The 19901-nt window shown below is 46.7% G+C and overlaps 1 protein-coding gene and 1 long non-coding RNA gene across 3 annotated transcripts in view; one reads left to right on the top strand and one right to left on the bottom strand.

The window, feature by feature from the left end:
* UXS1 (UDP-glucuronate decarboxylase 1) overlaps positions 1–7865 on the bottom strand; it is a 98442-nt gene extending 90577 nt beyond the window's left edge. For both annotated transcript variants that reach the window (XM_032419191.1, XM_032419190.1), the window contains exon 1: positions 7684–7865. In XM_032419191.1, coding sequence (XP_032275082.1) covers positions 7684–7777 — 94 coding nt within the window. In that variant the 5' untranslated portion in view covers positions 7778–7865. The remainder of the gene's footprint in view (positions 1–7683) is intronic.
* A 297-nt stretch (positions 7866–8162) lies between these two features.
* On the top strand, positions 8163–15386 carry LOC116641750. Its single transcript, XR_004301238.1, has 3 exons — positions 8163–8200; positions 10758–10837; positions 15116–15386. It is a non-coding gene; the product is annotated as an uncharacterized LOC116641750 (long non-coding RNA).
* The last annotated feature ends 4515 nt before the right edge of the window (positions 15387–19901 follow it).

The raw sequence follows: 19901 nt of genomic DNA on the forward strand, positions 1-19901 counted from the left end.
AGTGGGACATATTGTGAGGACAGAAAGAACTACAGAGAAATCCTGAATTTGGTTAAGTTTGTTGTCAGTACGGTATTGACGTAGTAATTTTGAAACCGTTCTGTCTGTATGTTAGTAGAGCCAATGACTTTTTACTGATGTCAGAAATGAGATTTTCACAGTGGGGAAAAAGGACACAGCAATATGGAATACGGGAAGGTAAGGAAGAAACCTGTTAAGATTTAAATTGGGCATATTGGCATAAACTCATGATTGGAAAAAGTGTGTACGTTTCCTGGCTCTGTCCCCTGAAAGAGATGGGAGCAAGGACACCTCGATGGCAATGCACACAACCAGGGCCCAGGCCCTGATTCCTTAACAATGTTCCCCAGTGAAAATAAGCAGGACTCCTTCAAGAAATAGCTAATTCCAAGACTGGGGCAGAGAAAAAACAAGATAAGCCTGGAACATCTGGAGATCAAGGAAGTGCTCAAAGACTCAAAGAATCTATGAGTCCACAAAGATTTTTTTTAAAGGGGGCAGGGGTGAACTGATTGGTGGCCCCCTCCCCCAAAATATGTCCATATCCTAATCCCTAGAACCTTGAATGTGATCTTACTTGGTATGATATAAGTAAGGATCTTGAGACCAAAGATCACTCTAGATTATCCAGTTGGGCCCTAAATCCAGTGCCAAGTGTCCTCATATGGGGCACAGAAGAGATGTGACAGACAGGAGACAATGTGACCACCCACAGAAGCAGATGGCGGGATGCATCCACAGGCCAAAACATCTGGAGCCTTGAAGGAGCCTTCAGAGGGAGAGCGGCCTTGCAAGCACATTGATTTCAGACTGCTGGCCTCCAAACTGTGAGATAATAAACTTCTCCTATATGAAAGCCACCTAGTTTGTCGCAATTTCTTACAGCAGGCACAGGAAACTACCATAGAGAGTGAGAAATGAACGAGGGAGGCAAGTTCTTTCCAGAACAACACAAGTTTATAAACACAGAAGGGCTTACAGAATCAGAAAATCACCATTTTGGATTTCCCAAAGTAAAAACTGATCCAGGCAAGGACCACCAATGGCCGCTAAATGCATGGGCCAGACAAGAAGATACTCAGGGTTTCCAAGAATCACCCCGGGGACTGTGTACAGGGAAAAGGCACCTTTAAAATGAAGTGCGGTGATGGCCAGCCCTTCCAGGCATCCAACATATGATGAAGGGTGCAACCACCCTGACGGAATGCAAATCAACAAGCACTATTATAAAAAATGTCCAGCCAAATTTAATTGTAAGGAAACAATCAGATAAATCCAGAATTCAAGACGTTTAACAGGACAACTGGCCTGCGCTTTTTTAAAAGGTAAGTGTTATGAAAAATCAAAAAAAGTTAGAGATCTAACAGCCAAATAAATGCAGCATATAAACCCTGACTAATCCTAGAGTTAAAACAAAACAAAACAAAAACCCAGAAAAGGGTATCAAAGACGTGGATGGTACAGCTGGGGGAATTCAAACACGGACTGTATGTTAGACAATGTTATTTATGTTAATTTTCAGGGTATGAGATTATATAGAAGATGCTTTTAGTCTTAGAAGATCTACGTTAAAGTATTTAAAGGTAAAATAATATTATGTCTGCAACTTTCAAATATTTCAACCAAAAAAATGTATACATTAAAACAGAGAGAAAGAACAAATGTGGAAAAAAAGAACAGCTGGTAAATATGGGCAGAGGAGGATTTGGGTGTTTGTCGATTATTCTTTCAACAGAAAGAATAGAAAATAGGTGTGGAAATTCTCAAAATAATGAGCGCCCAACACAATTTCAAGGTGCCCCTCCCCAACCCCCAAGGAGGGGTGGGAGGAAGATTCCCAGGCCCCTGCCTGGTGGGGATCAGGAGGATCCTGAGAACCTGCATTTAACAAGCGCGAGCTGATCGTCACACTCAGGTGAATCTGGAACCAGCACCTGGACTGTTTGCTTGTTTTTCCCCTACCTCTTCTCCCTGGAGCCTGCTGGCATCACGACGCCAACTCCCTGTGTCTCCCTGGCAGCAGGCCAGTGGATGTTTACTGAGGAATTCACGAGGACAGTCCCTTAGCCACGTGGGGCTGGTCAGCTTAAGGGCAAAAGTATTCTAAGGGAAGCCCAACTCAGACAAGGTTGACGTCTGTTCCCATAAATGCAAGCAACATGTTTCTATATGGTTTTCAGGATTTCATTCAGTAGCTTTCCTCCTCAGTGGAATAAGAGCAACAGGATAGAAAGGTACCACAAATGCAGTGTCACTACCGCAAGATCCACAATACACCAAAAATTAAGTGAATATTACTGGACATCACAACTCTAGATTTCAAGAGCTGAAGGTAAAAATAATGGCTCCTAAACTCACAACATCAGCAGGTAGACTTCTTTTTCATTCTTGCTTAAGGTCTGAGCCTAGGTAGATGGGTAAAGGGTAACAGAACGAGGCTAGCAGAGGCAGGCAGTGGGGAAGGCCGGGCCACACCCCGGGGGGGGTCAGGAATGGTCATGCCTGGTGCATCTGGAAATGGGGTGACAAAGCCACTGAGACAGAGGGTCTGACTTTCAAATTTGTCTAAACAACAGGACGAGTGGCAGCTCCACTCCCCGGCCTGGCAAAAGATGGGCGGGCAGCCCCATCTCTGGGGAGGGGGTCTCGGACTGGGGAGCCAGGTCCACCTGGAACGATGATCAAAGTACTGCTCAGACAGGAAGCCCTGTACCCACTGGGCCCCCAGATGCAGGCAGCCGAGGCTCCCCGTCCGGCAGAAGCCTGGCAGAGCCTTGTCACCAGAGCTCAGAGACCAGAGGACAGACCTATGGTACTCTTCCCAAACAGGAGCAGAAAACCTAGGGCCACCAGAATGCCAAGGAAAGCCTTGCACAAGAAAAGTGGGAAGGGACCTGGAGGGAAGAGACTCTTCAGTGAGAAAGAGCAAACAAAATTTCCAAGAAGAGAATACAACCATGAAATGAAGACCACATTTTAGTTTTGTTTTTTAATCCAGAGAAAAAAAGAACTCTTATAAATGGAAAAACGATAGCAAAACTAAAAATTTTTAAAAATCACTAGAAGCGTTAAATACAAAGCGGAAGTTTCCAAAAAGTAGAGCAAAACTTTTAAAATAGGGGGAAAATAGGAAATAAAAGGACTAGAATAGGCAATACTACATCAGCATAATAATATTCCAGAGAGAGAAAACACAGAACAAAGGAAAGGAAACAACCAAAGAATAATTTAAGAAAATCCCCAGAACTGAAACGGAAGATTTTCTGGATTACCAGGGGGCTCTGCAGTACCCAGCACACAGGGCACAGAGGCATGCAAGGTGGGCCTCGTGCACCTCAGACCACAGGGGACAGGTGGGTCAGGGCAGGCTCTGCTGAGCTGCAGCAACGAGCAGACCCAGACCCTAGGACGCTTAAAAACAAAGATGCAGGGGCACCTGGGTGGCTCAGCGGTTAAGCGTCTGCCTTCGGCTCAGGTCACGATCCCAGGGTCCTGGAATTGAGCCCCGCATCGGGCCCCCTGCTCAGCCAGGAGCCTGCTTCTCCCTCTCCTGCTCCCCCTGCTTGTATTCCCTCTCTAGCTGTCTCTCTCTCTGTGTCAAATAAATAAAATCTTTAAAAAAAAACAAAAAAAAAAACAAAGATGCATTCTTCAAGTTTATGTCACTCTAAGGGAGTGGGGGGCTGTGCACTGAGCACCATCACCTTGAATGATGCCGGTTATCAAACCAGAGGGGAGGAAACGTTCATGACTACTCACTGGGCCCCGAAGTGAAGCAGGGTCCCCGCCTCCACTCCTGGGCACGGTGACTGCAGGAGGCCGCCCAGGTCTGGGAGTAAGGAAAAGGCCAGGGGACAGAAAGCTGGAAATAGGTGGTCAACGATGACTATCATGGGCCAAAAGAAGATCCTGCAATCTTCCAGAAGGAAAACACAAGTCCCATGGAAAGTGACGGACCTGAAACAACTTGTCAACACTAGAAACCAGAAAGTAAAGGAACAATTCCTGAAAAGTTCTGAAGGAATCTTTTTCTAGAATTCAACATTATCAATCTATCAAGTAAAGGTGAAGAAAGACACTTAGATGGTCTCAAGATTCTCCTTCAATGCACGTCCAAGTGAAAGAAGTGTGAAATAAGCAAGGGGAAGTCAGGGGACAGGGCATCTGTGATGGGCAGTGCAGGTTTGAAGGCTCTGGGGGCCCTTCTTCAGGAAGGCACCCCGTCAAGAGGTCCTGCTGCTCCTGAACATCTTGGGGAAAGACGCAAACAATTGACAAAGCATTTGGAGTTGAATCAGAAATAGTACATAGAAAATTAAAAAAAAAAAAGAAAGAAAAGAAAAGTCAATGATTAGCTCCAGGGAAAACAAAAAGTCACACACAGCATTCCTCACTAGCAATCAGAACAGCATTTAGTCATACACATGTATTCTAAATGTTTATCTCAAAATTACACCACATCTACACTGGCGATGGTGAACATGGTGGGGGGGGGGGGGGGGCAGGTTAAGAGAATAAACAATCATCTTCCAAAGAATAAAGTCACTAGGTAATACCTACAAATGACAAATCAGCAAGCATATCATTCTATGGCACAAAGACAAATATCAAAATCAGCGAACAGAAGTTAAGTGCTTGCCTCTGGGTGGGGGAAAATAGAGGAAGGGACTCTGTTTTGCCTAACAAACCCTGCAGAGGCTATTGACTTTTCAAACTATTTGCATGTTAAAAAACACGACAGGTAATTCCAGCTGAGCCTCTGCCTGGGGAGCCTCTGCCTAGTAAGTAGGCATTATTTTCAATCAGACCTCGGAGTTCTTCCAAAGAGCCAAGAGCTACCAGGGCTGAAACACTTAAGAGACAATCCCTGTCCTCAAGGATTGGGAATTTTATTGAGAAGAAAACACAGGCGTGTGCAGTGCAAGGTGGCACGGGCTCACTCCCCTAAGCATGGTCCAGAATGTTCACTGAGAGTAGGAAGGGAGACTCTGGCCCAAGTAGGCAAAAAAAAAAAAAACCTGTTGAGAAAGATCCAAGTGGAAGGAGAAAGACTAGCAGAACTTGAGAGAGAAACAGGCAGTGCACTTCCAGAACGGGGACTGAGGGTGTGTGTTAAGTGGGAGTGTGGACAGTTTTTTCAAAGAGATTTCACTCCTAACAGGAAGGGCAAGATTGTCAATGGGTTCCCTGTTGACTTATATTTTCAGTGTCCTTGGACACTACCAATCAGGAGCCCGGTAACGTTCCCCCTGCACCCAACCCCCACCCCTCCGCACTGTCTCAGGCATACCATCCCTGCTCATTAGCAACACTGATCCACCCTATTCTTGAGCCCCTCAAAACTAAAATCACAGATTTTATAAGCTGGCCCAAGGCCTCTCCCAAGCTGGCCCACTCTGGCCCCTGTCTGCTGACCAGCCTCATCACTGTACCTTGTTTTTACGCTCCAAGAACACCACCCTTCTTTGCATTCCTATAGCACTCCCTGTTCTTGGCTGCCACAGGACCTCTGCACATGCTGTTCCTTCTGGAACACATTCCCTCCTAGGCCTCCTGATTCTACACATCCTTCAATTCTTAGCTCGAGCCTCAACTCCTCATGGAAACAAATGTCCCTGATTCCTCTAATTCAGGAGTCCCTGTCATAAGCTCTCATGCATTCCTCTCCTTCATACCAGTTTGTAAATTAACCCTCATTGGGATGATTATCTAATTCTTGGCCACTTTACCTTCTAGACCAGTGGTCCCCAGGCCACAGCAACAGCTTCCCAGGGGAAGCTATGAGAAATGCACATCCCAGACCTACTCAATCAACAGCTTGAGGTGGGAGGTAAAAATCTGTGTTTTGAAAACCCTCGAGGCGATTCTGATGCACACTCCAGTTTGAGAACTACTGCTCTAAGCGCCAAGATGGCACTTCCCGGTGTCCCCTGGCACCAAGCACGGTCACAGACAACGGTAAGGACTTGGCAAGATTTCCCAGTGGAATGGATGGTGAACAACTTCCCATGGCTCCCTAGATCCCCTTTTATTAATTCTAAACACCTCTGTCTAACTTTAGAAGCCCTATAATCAACACTGAGCCTGATGCAGACCTGGGTTCTACCCCCACATCCCTGGCCTTTTTGGGTTCAAAACTTGGCTCTCTATCGTTTGTCATCTGTGTAATCATCCATAAATGTTACTAATTTCTCTTGGTCTTAATTTCCTCACCTCTAAAACGGGAATAACCATAGTATTTCCTAAGATTGTTGAGATAATTAAATAAGCCAATGAGACTCATGCCTGCACATACATGTAAACACTCAGCAAATTTAGGTATTATTATTTCATAACAATAATTATGCAATTTTAAGTGATCTTTCCCCTGGTCAGCTTTCTTACTCAAGATTGACCACAAACACTTAAGGGTAGCTTTCTCCCTTTCAAACTACTCACATCTAACTCCCATCCCCCGCTTGAAACTGTCTAGGATCTAAGAGCCCTGCTGGAGCTTTCTCTGCTCCACCTCCTGGAAGAGCAGGGCTATGCTGGACAGCCTGGGTCTGAATAACACATGTCCTCCTAGAGCTCAATTGAAGTCACTTTCTCAAGTCCCCTGTCACCTCTGGAATCAGATCTTGGTAACTAAACCGGTTAGCAGGTTGTTTCATTTAAGAGTGTATCTGTCTGGTGGCTAGGATTCAAACGCAGCTCACACTGGGAGCTATTTCTAGTCCAACTGTGGTAGTTGGTAAACTATTAATAGCAACAATTAAAATATACTCCCATCGAGTAGATCTTTAAAAAAAAAAAAAAGCAAGCAAGCAAAGGACAGTTTCCGCCTCTAAGAAGACAAGGGTCTACCACCTGCCTGCGAACTGCCCCTCCTGCCCTATCTCAGGCAGAGGCTGGGAGTCCTGACTGAGACGAGAACCGTACACACCGTACACAGCAAAGCGCCGCCCTGGGTCTCCCTGCGCTGCGCCTCCCCACGGGGCCGACCCGCCGCGCCCCGGGGACCCCGCGCACCCGGACATCTGGGCGCGGCCACCGGCCGGCGGGGGCCAGCAACACTTGGCTCCCCAGTAGTTAAATGCTGAGTAATTTTCCTGCGGAGCAAACAGTCGAAGCGAGGGCTCTGCCAACGGCAACAGTATTTTTATCCTACTTAACCAACACGGCGGCACGGCCGCGGCTGTTCCCAGGGTGTCCTCGCGCGGCACGCTCGGGAATCGCCGGCTGGACCCTCACCGGCTGCCGGGGCGACGTGGACAGCAGTACCACGCGTCGGGGAGGGGGGGGCGGAGGCAGCGGGCTGGGGCCGCGCGCGCGAGGTCGGCGGAGGCCGGAGGCGTCTCGCCGCGCGGGGGCCCGGCTGTCCCAGAGCCCCGGGGCAAGGACCCCTCCGCCCGGCCGCCCGGTCTCCGCGCCGGGGCCTAAGCGCTGGAGGGTCTGCGCCCAAGTTGGCCAGCCGCCCTGCCACAAGAGCGGAAAGGGGGAGACCGGTCCGCAACCCCCGAAAAGGGGTGAAAGCAGGGAGCGCAGGTCCCGCCCGGTGCGGGACGGGAGACCGGACAACAGGGCCGCTCCGGGGCCGCACGCAGCCCGCCGGCACCCGGCCCCGCCACCGCGGCGCCCGGGAATGAATGGGGCTCCCTGCCGGCCCCGGCGCGAACTCACAGGCTACGTAGGCGAGCAGCGCGATGCCCAGCAGCAGCTTCATCCTCCTACGGTTGACGGCAGACACGAGGCGCAGGAGCGTCTTGCTCACCATCCCCAGGAGCCGCGCGGGTCCAGGGCCCTGCCGCGCGGGGGCCGCCTGCTGCACAATGCGCGGCGGCTGGGACGGCGGCGGCAGCGGCGGCGGCGGCGGCGGCGGCGGCGGCAGCGGCAGCGGCGGCCCCGGAGAGCCCCGCCCCCTGCCCCCGGCCCGCGCGGTCCCGCCCCCGCGCGCCGGGTTTCCTGCTGGTGGCACCACCGCGCACGCGCGACTCCGCCTCCGCCCCGCCTCCTCCCTCGCCCTCCCAACGCCCCGCCCCTCCGCCCCCTCTCCCCGCAGGCGCAATTGCGGCTGCTAACTCAGTTTTCGAAGAATGTGGCGGCGAGCCGGGGGCGGGGCGGGGCGGGGCGGGGCGCGGCGCATGCGCGAGCCGGCATGTTTTCGCCGGAGGTGCAGCTGGGATTCTGTACCTAAGAGGTGCGTTCCGTACCCGAGGGCGGGATCGCGGTCGCTGGGTTTCCGAAGCCGGCCCAGCGGGTGGCAAGCGGTGGGCAGTCATATGTGGCGATGAAAAGAAATATTTATGCTAAATTTAGCCATGTCTTTGAAGTCCTTAGAACGCCTCTTTCAGAAAGTTGACTAGTTCTGTGGGCTTTCAGTAACAATAGCGGCAGCGAAAATTATTAATCCTCTAAACAGTGCTAAAGTCAAACCGATGCGTTGCTTTTTTCACTGCTATGATGGACTGGGATGTCTTTCTTCTAAAAATAGTTTGTTATTATTATGAAAACGTAATGCTGGTGGTATAAGGACAAACCAGGAAAAGGAAGGAATGAAACCGCGCTTTGTCTCTGCCTCTAGAAAAACACTGAACATGTCAGCACATGTGTTTCATTCCAAGCTTTTTGTTGAGTGTATATATAGTCAAGTAGTTAGGGAGGTGAACTGCGGTGGTGTACAGATTACGTGTGTGGTGGCTGAATGTACTTATTCCATAAGCATTTATTGAATGCCAGCTACAAACAAGGAGGTGTGTAATAGGGTACACAGATACCCGAGGCTCGTCATCGGAGCCGCAGAAAGCTGGCCCCGGCAGAGAAGAAAAGATGGTACGCACAGACCTGTGATGCCAAGTCAGATGAGACCCAGAAAATGTTGGGGAGCTACTGGCTAGAAGTGCTGATACTCAGCCACAGGGAGAAATCAGAGGAGCCAGCAGCGTCCTTGGAATGCCAGGCCATTTTGCCAAAATCAAATACTTTGTGTTAGCTTTATTAGAAATCTCCAAGAATAATAAACAACTAGCAATAAATCAAAGCAGTCATATGTTACAGCCTTGAAACTACACAGAGCAAATGCTGTGATTGTGTGATTCAAATACAACCTTCCCCCCATCCCTGGGCTCCCCCAGTAACTTGCTGAGAATCACTGAATGGGAGGAAACATGCTGAGCAGTTTTGCCATGGGAAGAGCCATCCTGCTGTCATGCTGCCCACAAATTGAGTGAACTACTTTCAAGAAGCCCAGATCCCAGTCTGAAGTATCAAAGGAAGCTGCTGGGTGACACTTCCTTTACTTCCTTTGGAGGCAGAGAGAGCCCTACCGTGGGAGCCAGAAACCTAGGTTCCCACAGTGGCAGGGTTTCTAGAGCCCACCTGTGAGCCTGGAACAAATCACTTTTTGCCTGTGAATCTTAGTTTACCTGTCATTAACATTCTGGGTTTGGGTTCCATCTATGACTTTGCACTGAAGCGCCTAGAGCAGGCAGGGCTCTGGGCTCCTCTGATTTTAGGATACTGTGATTTTTAGATTAAAGGTGAGGAGCAGAGATGTGAGAAAAGATTTTGTTGACACTCGCCCTACTGGGAAAATCAGATTGGAGCTGTGAGTAGATTTCAAGCATATTTGGTTAGTAGGCAGGGTTTAGTTGATAGGTATCCACCAATTCAAACAGGGCCGTATTGTGAAATACATGCTATTTCTCTACAAAACTGAATCACATTCCTAGTTGAGCATTTTCTCTGCCACTGTATACCATTGCCACATTCTCCTGCCCCACCGGAGTAAGTGTTTGGAAATGTCATCAGCTGCTGCAGGTAAAATCCTGCTGCTGCCATCATTACCATCAAGAAAGCTGTTGGTGGCCTGGGACCCTGATTTCCAGCCCAACCAAAGCCAGAGTTGGGGAGTAGGTGATAGTACACATTGTGCCCAGTGGAAGTGCAAAGACACAAGGGAAAGGACGTGCCAAAGAGGCCCTCCAAACTCATCAGGGAAACCGTGGGCTTGGGTCTATCATTCCCTCTGCCCCTCTTCTCTGTTTCCCCTTGTCTTTTTCCAACCGGCCCACCTCTACTTCCCCCAACAGGTCTAGGCTCACGTCCCCACCCGCACCTTGCCCTTGCTATCAAGGACTTCATTCTTCCTATGGATATGTTAACAAGAATATTTTTGAGCAGTTACTAGTTCCAAGGGGTAACTAAAAGCAAAATCATAATATGGCTCCTGTCCTGGAGTGCTAAAAACCTAAGAAGGGCAGGAAACAACATTCATTACACCTCTATCACAGGCCAGAGACTGTTACGCCAGGTACTTTGACATGTGGGCTCTTGTAAGTCCTGTAACAGCCCTGTGGTATAGGGGTGCTGTTGCTGTGGCTGAGTTTAATAGAGGAGGGACGGAAGCCCCAAGAGTTTAGGCAGTAGCTGGCAGCCTGGGAATGGGGTTTTAGCCCATGCCTTTCCCCTAGGCCAGGATGCTTTTTGGCGGGAGAGTGAAGACATGCGCAGAAACAACTGTAATTCCTGGTAGCAAGTGGTGAGTGCTGTAGGACAGGCTCCGTGGATGGTTAAGGAATTTCACCAGACAGACACACTGCCCCTTGGGAGTATGGGGCACCGGGTCCGCGGGTACATGCTCACCCAAGTTGGGTAGCAACAGCTCCAGTGAGAGTGTTTATACCATGGAAATGAGCAGTGGCTATAATTCAGGACTGTTGCTTCTTTCTCCTTTTTTTTTTTTTCCTTTTAACCAGCACACTTCTGCGTCCAGGTAAGAGCAGCGAGAGGAAGTTTGGCAGAATAGGAGCAGCATGAGCAGAATTTGAAAGCTCAGGTAAGATTTTTACTCACGCACCTTGAGCAGCGGTCTCGCTCAGGAAATAGCAAGGACAGGGGCGCTGGGGAGGGAAAGGATCCCAGAGGACACAGTGGGGATGTTTGGTCGGCTGGAGGGGCAGGGATTGAAAAGAGAAGATACAAATGTTGGAGGGGAAAGATTCTGGAAGGCCTTGAGGGTTAGTACAAACAAGGAGTCCGTCAGGCCCTGGTCAAGGGTCACTTTCTTTGCTGGCTACTTACCGGTCGCCTCAGCCTCCATCTGTACTTGGGGTCTCTGTTCTGTTCTGTGGGGCCTGGGAGTGCGTGCACTGCATTGTCCAGCCACTGGCAGGATCTGCCCCTCGGAGGTCCTGGTGGAAGACCGGCAGGAATATACGTCTTCTGCTTCTGGCTCCCAAGGGTGGCCATTGCTAGTGGTTGCTGGAAGTTGCTAGCATTAGCCATTTGCTAGCAAAGGTGGGTAATTCCAGACCCCAGCAGTCCAGAGCATCTTGTCAGAGAATCAAGGCTTCTCTTCCAGGTGATTCCAGGGCTGATCAGCCCCGGCCATTCACTGCTTCTCATCTCTGGGTATCACTCCATCCTTCCTGATGCCTCCAAAATCCCTCTTCTTTGTCTTCTTAAGCCTTCCAACAGTGTTGTCACCAATCTCCTGTAATACATTCCTTCTGTTTGAAATACTTAGAATAGTTTTCCGGGCGAGACCTTGGCCGACACATCTTCCGCTAAGGTATTTGAGAAAGCAGAGTGGGTCCAGGTTTACTCTGGAGCTGTCTGTCGTGATGCTCTCCTCCATGCCACGCCAGCTCTGCCCCAGGTCACTGCTGGTTTCCTGCTGGGCACTGACCCTGGTATCTGCCCTGGAGTCCCTTTGTAGAGGACATGACTGCCACGGGTCTTGGGAGAGGGACAGACGGGAGGTAGGTCTTTGTTTCCCGCCCCACCGTCACTCCAGCATGGGTGAGTGCACTAGACCTTCAGTCAGGCTTGGGGATGCAGGAGGGTTTAATATGCCAGCCAATGAACAGTTTGAAATTGCATATCTAACATTCCCATTCTTATGAGTCTTTTTTAAAAAAAATACACTTTATTTTTTTGAACAGCTTTATACTTCAAAAAAAAAAATAATAATAATAACAGCTTTAGACTTGCAGAAAAATTGAGAAAGTAGTACAGAGCTTTCCCAGGCCCCCATTTTCCCCTGTCATTGACGTCTTGCATTCACATAGAATTTATGTCCCTTCACGTCAACTTCATCCTGTCAACATGATCTGTTGACTGTCTGATGGCCTTGCTGGCCTGGCTAAGGTATGTTTGTCAGGTTCCTCCCCTGCACAGCTATTCTTTGTCCCCTTCCTATCCTGTTCTCCTTGCAAGAAAGCTGCTCTGCATAGCCTACACGTGCGAAGCGGGAAGTTATGCACCCCCTCCTTGAGCGGGTCCTATCGGTATAAATTATCTGGGATTCTCCATTAAGGGAGTCTTGCCTCATCAAACCCATTCATAAATACCCAATTATTTAATTATCCAGTCCATCACGCTTACTTTCTGGCACTGCAAGTGCTCCAGGTTCAGCTTGTATATTTCCTGCCCCAGTCCCGGAATGCGTTCCTCCTTATGTCTCCAACTCCAGTCCGTTGCCACGTGGATCCCTCTAGCCTCCTGCCCCCCCGCCCAACCCCGCCGCTCCTCCCAGAGACAACCTGGCTCCTGCCATCCACCGTCCATTTGCTTCATCATCTGATTATATTACTCACGTACAGCAGTGTCACCTGAGTTCTTTGACCCTGCACCACTGGGGATGGCCATCTGCAGTCTTCCGTCCCTTCCCCCCTACACACACATACACACACACACCTGTCTTCTCCTTTCTCCTTTGTCCTTCCCCCCACACTCAGACCCCCCTCCAATCCCACCCCAACCCTGGAATTCCTATTTATCTCTATGCAGTGCACTTTGTTTCCCCTTGTTTAGTCCATACCCTGGTGGCCTCCCCTTCCTATCTTTCTAAGCAAATATAGTTCCCCTTCTACGAAATACTCTGGTGTCACCCGTAAAATATCTTCCCAAGCCCAGTTAGGCTCAGGGGCTGGTCTTTAGTCTGTAGACATGGGGTGTGACCACCCCCCCTCCCCAGGGCAGCAGCATCCATTGTCCACCAGGTCTCCTGGCAGCAAAAGCCAGACCAGGAACAGCCACGGGAGCGGCACAACAGCCCAGGTGGACAGGAGCAGGAACATGCCAGGAGTCATGGTAGAAAGGCCATGGAGATAAATTTGAGGGTTATTTCAGAAGTAGAACAGTGGAAGTTCTAGTTGATTGTAGAGGTCAAAGGGGAGAAAAATTAATCACATAAGACTCTCATGTCGTATGCTGGGGTGACAGGTTTTCGTGAGGTGTTACTCAGTGAAGACTGGAAGTATTTTTCCTGGCAGGTGTTTGCATTTTAATGAGACTCCTGGTCTAGAATTCGGAATTGGCGACGAGGTTTCAAATGCATGCCAACTGCAGTAGCAACGTAGGGGTTGCCTGAAGCAGGAGTTAGGAAGGGCTCCTGCATCCAGATGCAGCAGGGGACAGGCTGTGATGTTCATGCTGCCTGCGTGGCTGGGCAAGAGTGGGGCAGGGCCTGGGAGACCCAGGGCTCTTTTGGTTGTCCTGGTTCTATCTACAAGTTTCCTTCTAGTTCAGGGATTTTTTAGTGAATTGTAAGTACTAAAAACTACCTTTGAAGGAGATTATTTGGAGCAAAGCCTCCATATCATATCCTACAAGCAGCATCCTTCCTCATCCAGTGTAAAGGCAGTCCTCTATTCCAGACTCGAATAACCAAGGAGCTGGAAGACAGCATGGTAATAATGAGTTCCTGAAAACTGACCTAGGACTTTGGTCAGAGCACTATCCTATAAGGCAACAGTAAACTAATCAGTTACTCAGTGGATTAGGTATCAGCCACCAAACCATGCTTTTTAGACCTTATGATACTTTATATATTAGGGAAGAAAGCTTAAAATGAGAATTTTTAGGCACAAAGAGTGGTCAGGAGAGAAAATTCTCTGTGTGTGTATGTGCACACACACACGCATGTGCATGTGTGTAAGCAAGCACCTGCATGTGATCTTCAGAAGCAGAGAATGCAAAATATGGCATTCTCATAAGAAGCAGAAAAAAAGTCTTTCTTTCTCAATACACCTTACTTCTATCTGGCAGGAAGTTGTCATAGTAAATATATAAATCTATGTTGTCTGTGATATTGTGAGATTGATCAGTGCACCACCTGCACAACTGTATGTGGTATACATGGCCAGGAGTGGGGTGAGATGTAGTGACACAGCAAGAAGGTAGGGGAGAAGACAGTAAGAAAATGGTTTCCCGGGGCGCCTGAGTGGCTCAGTTGGTTGAATGACCGACTCTTGATTTTGGCCTAGGTCATGATCTCAGCATCGTGAGATCGGGCTTGTGTTGGGCTCCGTGTTCAGCACGGAGTCAGCTTGTCCCTCTCCCTCTGCTCCTCTCCCCTGCTTCCTCTCTGTCTCTGTCTCTCTCTCTATCATAAATAAATAAATAAATAAATAAATAAATAAATAAAATATTAAAAAAAGAAAATGGCTTCCCTGTAAGCATATGAAGCCATGGAGTTATAACAATGAGACCTGCTCTGAGTGAGTTTTCTGGTACACAACTAATTATCACTGAGTAAAGCACTTCAAGCAGGCAAGCATCTGATGCATGAAAAAACAGGCATGAAATAGTCCGCGTCTTCACATCCTCCACTTGTACTTCACTGACTGGACCCCTAGTCGATGACAGCAGCACGGAAGGTTGGGATGGGACAGAATTAAGTAGGGGACGAGGTAAGCAGCCATGACAGTACCCTGTGATTGTAAAATAATAGAACTCATAACATAGGTGTGAAGATAGTTCTACAGACATTTTGAAGAGCGTGATAATTTTGAAGGACAGCATACATTTAGACATATGTTTAAAAAAATCAGTTACTTTATGTCGTACTTCATGTGCAGCTTTCTGATTGCTTTTCAATTACCAACATCAGGGGAAGGCAGAGACCTCAGGGGGGTAGAAGATCTCCAGCATAAGGTAGTGTCAGAACTCCAGGCTGAGATGGGGAATTTCTCAGTGTTAATGGGACAACACGAAAGTGTTTGGGCAGAATAAAATCCAGAGTGGGAAGGGGGAGCAGGCAGAAGATCCAGTACAAGTAGATGTCAGTTTATTTCATTTTAAAGGTAAGTAAGCCTTGTTTCCTATACAGGTTCAAGGTGAAGCATTAAGCAGTGATAACATAGCAGCTCAAGAAATTGCCAGAGGCCTTCCCTCCCTTCATATTCCAGGGTCCTGAATGCTGGGTTTGCTTAAGGGAGATGTTCACTGGAAAAGAACTTCAAAAGAGATATCCCTAGGTGAATGGCTAAATAAAATTAAAATAAAGTAACACTACCCAGATGTTCATAGTGCATGAATGGATAAACAAAATGTGGTATGCATGCAGTGGAATGTTATTCAGCCTTGACAAGGGAGGAAATTCTGACACAGGCTACAGCTTGGAGGAAGCTTGAGGACATTGTGCTAAGTAGTGAAATAAGCCAGTCACAGAAGAACAAACACTGCACGACTCCATATTATGAGAAACGTGGAATCGACACCTTCATAGAGACAGAAAGTAGAGTGGTGGCTGCCAGAAACCAAGGGAGAGGAGAATGGGGAGGCATATTTGATGGGTCATTAGGACAGATGAAAAGTTCCGGGAACGGATGGGGGCAATGGTCACACAAGAGTCCAAAAGCCCTTAATGCCCCCAAACCATGTGCTTAAAAATGGTGAAAAGGGTAAATTTCATGTTATGTGTATTTTACCACAACAACAAAAAAAGAGGATCACTCCTACTTTCTATCCTCACTTGAAAGTGATAAGAATCTGAATGTCATGACCTTGTAATTATGTAACAGAAATGTGGCTTTTCTGGTTGGGTATTCTCTTCTGGTACAATAAATATATTCTTACAATTTTTTTGTCTGTTTTGTTCATTTATTTTTTTTTTTATTTTAAAAATTTTTTTTTATTATGTTATGTTAGTCACCATACATCATTAGTTTTTGATGTGGTGATCCACGATTCATTGTTTTTGTATAACACCCAGTGCTCATTGCAATACATGCCCTCCTTAATACCCATCACCGGGCTAACCCATCCCCTCACCCCCCTCCCCTCTAGAACCCTCAGTTTCTATTCTTACAATTAAAAAAAATAACACTAAGATACCCACCAGAGCCCTTTCGAAGATGTCTGCCAAAGTCTCCCTAAGGAAATCCTTCTGAATTATTTTATCAAACAGAGGTGGTTATTTACTTTGTGATTTGCTGAAATTAAAGCAATGTCATACTACAAAGAAGCATGAGCCTTGTAGAGTAGCCTGTAACATTGCATACACAATTTGTATGAGCTCTTACTGAGAAGTTCCTTTTAGTTGGCTTGAGAAGCCTTCTGAAGCTTTATAGAACATAAAGGTATGTGTGTCTGATTACATTGTGGTCACTATTGTGAGCAGTTCAGCATCTGACCCTTCCTTTATCCTCACGGCAACATCCTTTCTTTGGAAAAAAAAGAGGACGTATTATTGTAACTTGTGCATGTTGTCATAGGCATTGGTGACAGCTTGGAGCACTCAAGGATTTTTCTGATGCCCATACTCTTATGTCCCCTTCTGCTGAGAAGAGAGATGTATTTATGTATGGTACCATGAGAAAGCATGGTAAGCCTTCCTTAGCAATTTAGACTAACGTTTTCTGTAACAGAGCTCTGCATTACCCTACCAAAGGATGGCTCACAGCCACACCGTGGGTGAGGACGAGAGGGCACAGTATTTCATATTTAAAGTCAAACGAATGCAGATTCCAATTCTGACCCCACAGCCGATGCGGCTCTGGACATGGTACTTAGCCTCCATCTATAAAATGTGTTGACTAGTACATACCTTTCAGGGTTGCTGAGAGGGTTGGAGACAGTATGTATAAGAACACACAGTGCCTGCCATGGAGATGACACTCCATTAACACCAGTCACTCTTGGCTTTTATCAGTGCTGTCTTTGTTAAAGCATTTGCTCAGAAGAGCTGGCTGTTACAACAACAAATACACATTGGTAAAAAGTGTTCTTCCCCAAAACTTTGACACTAACGCTGGATCGAGAGCATCAATAATGAGCAATAGGATTATTGGTTGATTTCAATAAAATCCTTCACATCTGGACTTGCTAATGCTTTGAACTTTTCTGACCATTTCCTCCCTATTTTTCACATTCTCAGGAACAGAAATGTGTGCGGAAAATGTGGTCTCTAAGGCATGCTGACAATTGCCTTCACTAAATGAGGAAAAAGGAAATATCTATTTTTACATGTGTTATATCACCTTATAAAGATGATCACACACAGCAGAGGTTGCAAAAATGCAGGTCGTGACTTAACAGTGGGTGCCACAAGGAAGTCGGTCACCAAGAGAAGTGTCACACTCACCCTCCTCATCCCTGAAGCAGTTTTTCATCAGATTAGAATAATGGAGACTTCAGGTGTGGTGTTATTACTCTTACAGCTATATCTGTCTTAACATTTGAAAAGCAAATGTTTTCACCCAAGTGAAGGTTGCCGGCAATCGATAAACTCAATAGTGCTGTTAAAACAGTTACAGTTGCAAATGACAAAATTGAAACTTGTCTGTCCTCAAAAGAAGGAAGCTGGAATTATTCACAAAATCAAGGGAAGGACAATAAATACTGGGACCTTTGGGCCTAGAACTGGGAGCTCAATAACTGTCTCTCTCTCTCTCTCTCTCTCTCTCTATATATATATATATATATCTCTACCACACTCACACGGACACCCACACATAGGCACGCACACTTGAATTCTCTTACCCTGAATAGCATTGCCCCTAAAGAAAGGAAGCATGGCCCGGAGGAGTTCTAGGATTACTATACAGGGTCAACAAGCTACAGCCTTCTGACCTGCTTTTGTATTGCCTACATGTCAAGAATGATTTTACATTTCAAATGGTTAAAAGCAATCAAAAGGAGAATACTATTTTGTGACATGAAAATGATATGAAATATACATTTCCGTGTCTATCAAGTTCTATTGGAGCATAAACACACTCATTCATTTGGTTGCACCGGCACGGCAAGGGCAGGGTTGAGTAGGCACAACAGAGACCATCTATGACACTCGTCACATTAAACATTGCCCAGCACACCACACATGGCAGTTACACGGTTGTGACTCGACAACATTCAATTGCCGTAGATCCCGACGTCTTAAGTTTTATTACCAGTGCGTACTCATTATGCCAAAATACAAAAAAGAAGAGAAAAGTGGGCTTTGAATATCTGCTTTTAAGGCACAGGAGAATGCAGAGGACTTTACTGGTTTAGATGGCAAAGCATCTAAAAAGCATCTTTTGTCATGTGATAACACTGCACCATGCTAAGTGAATACGACATAGGTTGGCATTACCAGACTTAGCGCCCAATTCACAAGAAAGCAGCAGTTAGAAAAATTAAAACATTAAAAAAGAAAGTCTTGGGGCACCTGGGTGGCTCAGTCCTTAAGCATCTGCCTTCGGCTCAGGTCATGATCCCAGGGTCCTGGGATCGAGTCCCACATCAGGCTCCCTGCTCCTCGGGAAGCCTGCTTCTTCCTCTCCCACTCCCCCTGCTTGTGTTCCCTTCTCGCTGTCTCTCTCTCTGTCAAATAAATAAATAAAATCTTTAAAAAAAAAAAAAAAAGAAAAAGAAAGTCTCATCAAGCAGAATTCCTGCACAAAAATGAAACAGGAAAATAAGGCTGCAAAGTAAATTTCCTCATGGCTCATTTGTTAGCTAAGCAAGGACAACCTATTTACCAATGGTGAGTTAATTAAACCGTATTTGACAGCCTTAGCCAAGGAAATGTGTTCAGAGAAAATAAACCTATTTAAATGTATTGCCATTTGGTGAGAAACAGTTCCACACAGAGTTGAAGACTTTTTTTAAAAGATAAGTAATTTTGGGGTGCCTCGGTGGCTCAGTGGGTTAAGCGTCCGACTCTTGATTTTGACTCAGGTCATGATCTCAGGGTCATGGGGTCGAGCCCCACGTCGGGCTCTGGGCTGATCATGGAACCTGCTTAAGATTCTCTCTCTCTTTCTCCCTCTGCCCCTCTACCATGCTCTCTCTCTCAAAAATAAAATAAAAATATAAGTGATTTCAGGTGGTTTTTCTTTGCTCTTGATCAATGTTGCTCAGCTGTTGTTGTTTATTTAAGAAATCAATGGCTGGAAGTAACCAAAAAATTAGTTCCTGTAGTCTGGAAGAGCTGTAGGTAAGAATATTTCCAAAGAGGCTAAGAAAATACTAATTCAGTACAACTTGAACTGGAATCTGCTAAGATGTGTTGCTGTGCTGGTGATCTAAATGTGTGAAGCAGAAAAAGAGCTTCGTTGGACAAATCTACAAATGTAAAACCTATAATTACTCATTGTAGTATTCATCAGTAGGTGCTTGGGTGGAAAATAAATATCTCATGTGCTATTGAACAAATAGAATCAACAGTGGACCTGTTCACTCTGATGGGCTTAACCAGTGTCAGTGTCATGAATATTTTGTCCGATGGAGGCTGACTATCCTGAATGGCCTGGCCACGCGGCATTCAAGGGCTTGGCAGTGGCCAAGTTGTACTGTTTCAGCTCAGGGCTTAGGTGGAATTTCTGAGCAAAAAGAACGGCACTGAACCCCCATTATCAAACACATCGAATAGCTTCAGAAATTCACTTCTGCTGCAGGCTTGACAATGTTTCTTAATGAATTCATCCAAAAACTAGAAGGCAAAACAACCCATGCCAACCCTTAAACTGTGGCAAAACCATTTCAGTAACAACTAACGTTTAAATCACACATAGTGTCAAGCAGCTTCATACACTTCTCACGCTGTCAAAAGTTAAGAAATGTTATCTCCATTCCCACACAAATTTGCAGAGGAGATGTATATATATATATATATATATATATATATT

Source organism: Phoca vitulina, unplaced genomic scaffold, assembly GCF_004348235.1.
Source record: "Phoca vitulina isolate PV1807 unplaced genomic scaffold, GSC_HSeal_1.0 scaffold22, whole genome shotgun sequence".
NCBI classification, from domain to species: domain Eukaryota; kingdom Metazoa; phylum Chordata; class Mammalia; order Carnivora; family Phocidae; genus Phoca; species Phoca vitulina.